General features: G+C 42.2%; 1 protein-coding gene across 1 annotated transcript; it reads left to right on the top strand.

Annotated features, from left to right (window-relative positions):
• Positions 1-69: 69 nt before the first annotated feature.
• LOC104523766 (histone-lysine N-methyltransferase SETD2-like) lies at positions 70-2,814 on the top strand (the record flags this gene model as incomplete). The annotated part of the gene is made up of 3 exons (XM_010166454.2): positions 70-201; positions 614-715; positions 2,653-2,814. Coding segments are annotated over 3 exons (396 nt in total), but the record flags the coding sequence as incomplete, so codon positions are not given.
• Between the last annotated feature and the right edge of the window lie 65 nt (positions 2,815-2,879).

Below are 2,879 nucleotides of genomic sequence, written 5' to 3'. Positions count from 1 at the left end.
CCTGGCCGTGGCGCAGGAGGGAGTGGGGGGGTGGGTGGCCGGAGCAGGGTGTCCCCAGGGAGGGGACAGGGATGGGGACAATCCCCGGACACCATCTCCCGCCCTTTGTCCCCTCCCCAGTCTTCCAAGAAGCCCAAGACGGCGGAGGCAGACACCTCCAGCGAGCTGGCCAAGAAGAGCAAGGAGGTCTTCAGGAAAGAGGTCAGTGTCCCCAAGGTGTCCCCAAGGTGTCCCCAAGGGCATCCCCAGTGTCCCCAAGGGTGTCCCACACCGGTGGCATCACCCAAGGGGACATTAGAGGGGGACATCGGGGTTCAATGTCCCATGTGGGTGACGTTACGCCAAAGTGGGTGACCTGCTCCTCCACGGGTGGTTGGGTCACCTGGAGTGGAGGTGTCACCACATCCCTGGGGACATGTCACCCTGGGGATGGGGACAGTGACAGATGTCTCTCCTGTCACCCAGATGTCCCATATGGGTGACGTGACGCCAAAGTGGGTGACCTGCTCCTCCACGGGTGGTTGGGTCACCTGGAGTGGAGGTGTCACCACATCCCTGGGGACATGTCACCCTGGGGATGGGGACAGTGACAGATGTCTCTCCTGTCACCCAGATGTCCCAGTTCATCGTGCAGTGCCTGAACCCCTACCGCAAACCGGACTGCAAGGTGGGACGCATCACCACCACCGAGGACTTCAAGCACCTGGCGCGCAAGGTGACAACGTGGGGACGTCCCCAGCGGGGACAGGGGGGGTCGTGATATTTGTGGAATATTAGCCAAGATTTGGGAAATAATAGCAAATATTTGGGGAATAGTAGCAAATATTTGGGGAATATTAGTCAATATTAGCCAAGATTTAGGGAATATTAGTAAATATTAGCCAATATTTGGGGATTATTAATTGATATTTGGGAATAATAGCCAAGATTTGGGGAATATTAGCAAATATTTGGAGAATATTAGTCACTATTAGCCAATATTGGGGAATATTTGGGGATTATGAACCGATATTTGGGAATATTAGCCAAGATTTGGGGAATATGAGCAAAGATTTGGGAATATTAGGCAATATTAGCCACTAATTGGGAATATTTAGGGAATATTAACCAATATTTGGGGAATATTAGTCAATATTAGCCAATATTGGGGGTTATTGGGGGTTATTAACCGATATTTGGGAATATTAGCCCAGATTTGGGGAATAATAGGAAATATTTGGGGAATAATAGAGAATATTTGGGGAATATTAGTCAATATTAGCCAAGATTTAGGGAATATTAGTAAATATTAGCCAATATTTGGGGATTATTAATTGATATTTGGGGAATATTAGCCAAGATTTGGGGAATAATAGCAAATATTTGGGGAATATTTGGGGATTATTAACCGATATTTGTGGAATATTAGCCAAGATTTGGGAAATAATAGCAAATATTTGGGGAATAATAGGGAATATTTTGGGAATATTAGGCAATGTTAGCCAAGATTTAGGGAATATTAGTCAATATTAGCCAATATTGGGGGTTATTGGGGGTTATTAACCGATATTTGGGAATATTAGCCAAGATTTGGGGAATAATAGGAAATATTTGGGGAATAATAGGGAATATTTTGGGAATATTAGCAAATATTAGCCAAGATTTGGGGATTATTAATTGATATTTGTGGAATATTAGCCAAGATTAGGGGAATAATAGTCAATATTAGCTAATATTGGGGAATATTTGGGGATTATTAATTGATATTTGGGAATAATAGCCAAGATTTGGGGAATATTAGCAAATATTTGGGGAATAATAGCAAATATTTGGGGAGTATTGGTCAATATTAGCCAATATTGGGGAATATTTGGGGATTATTAACCGATATTTGGGAATATTAGCCAAGATTAGGGGAATAATAGCAAATATTTGGGGAATATTAGTCAATATTAGCCAATATTGGGGACTATTTGGGGATTATTAACTCATATTTGGGAATATTAGCCAAGATTTGGGGAATATTAGTAAATATTAACCAATATTGGGGGATTATTAATTGATATTTGTGGAATATTAGCCAAGATTTGGGGAATAATAGCAAATATTTGGGGAATAATAGGGAGTATTTGGGGAATTTTGGGGGAAGTAGTGGCAAATTTTTAGGGAATAATAGCAAAATAGTTTGAGGAATAATAGTGAATATTTGAGGAATTAATAACCAAAATATGGGGAATAATAGCAGATATTTGGGGAATATTAATAGCAAAATAGTTTGAGGAATAATAACAAAATAACTTGGGGAATATTTGGGGAATAATAGGAAAAATTGGGGGAATATTTGGGAACATTTGGGGAATATTAGCCAAGATTTGGGGAATAATAGCCAATATTTGGGGAATAATAGCAAATATTTGGGAATATTAGGCAATATTAGCCACTAATTTGGAATATTTAGGGAATATTAACCAATATTTGGGGAATATTAGCTGAGATTTGGGGAATAATAGCTAATATTTGGGGAATAATAGGGAATTTTGGGGACGTAATGACAAAGTTTGGGGGAATAATGACCAATTTTTAAGGAATAATAAGAAACCAGTTTGGGGAACAGCCCCAGGCCTTGTGTTACTGGGAATACTGGGAATGATGGTGGCTCATCCCTGCCCTCAGCTGACTCACGGGGTGATGAACAAGGAGCTGAAGTACTGCAAGAACCCGGAGGACCTGGAGTGCAACGAGAACGTCAAGCACAAGACCAAGGAGTACATCAAGAAGTACATGCAGAAGTTCGGGGCCATCTACAAACCCAAGGAGGACACGGACCTGGAGTGACCACCCATCAGCCATCATCACCCACCAACCATCACCCACCAAGGAGGACACGGACCTGGAGTGAC

Source organism: Antrostomus carolinensis, unplaced genomic scaffold, assembly GCF_000700745.2.
Source record: "Antrostomus carolinensis isolate BGI_N321 unplaced genomic scaffold, ASM70074v2 scaffold28074, whole genome shotgun sequence".
In the NCBI taxonomy this organism is placed as follows: domain Eukaryota; kingdom Metazoa; phylum Chordata; class Aves; order Caprimulgiformes; family Caprimulgidae; genus Antrostomus; species Antrostomus carolinensis.
The sequence above is the reverse complement of the archived record's forward strand: the minus strand, read 5'-3'. Positions and strand labels throughout refer to the sequence as shown.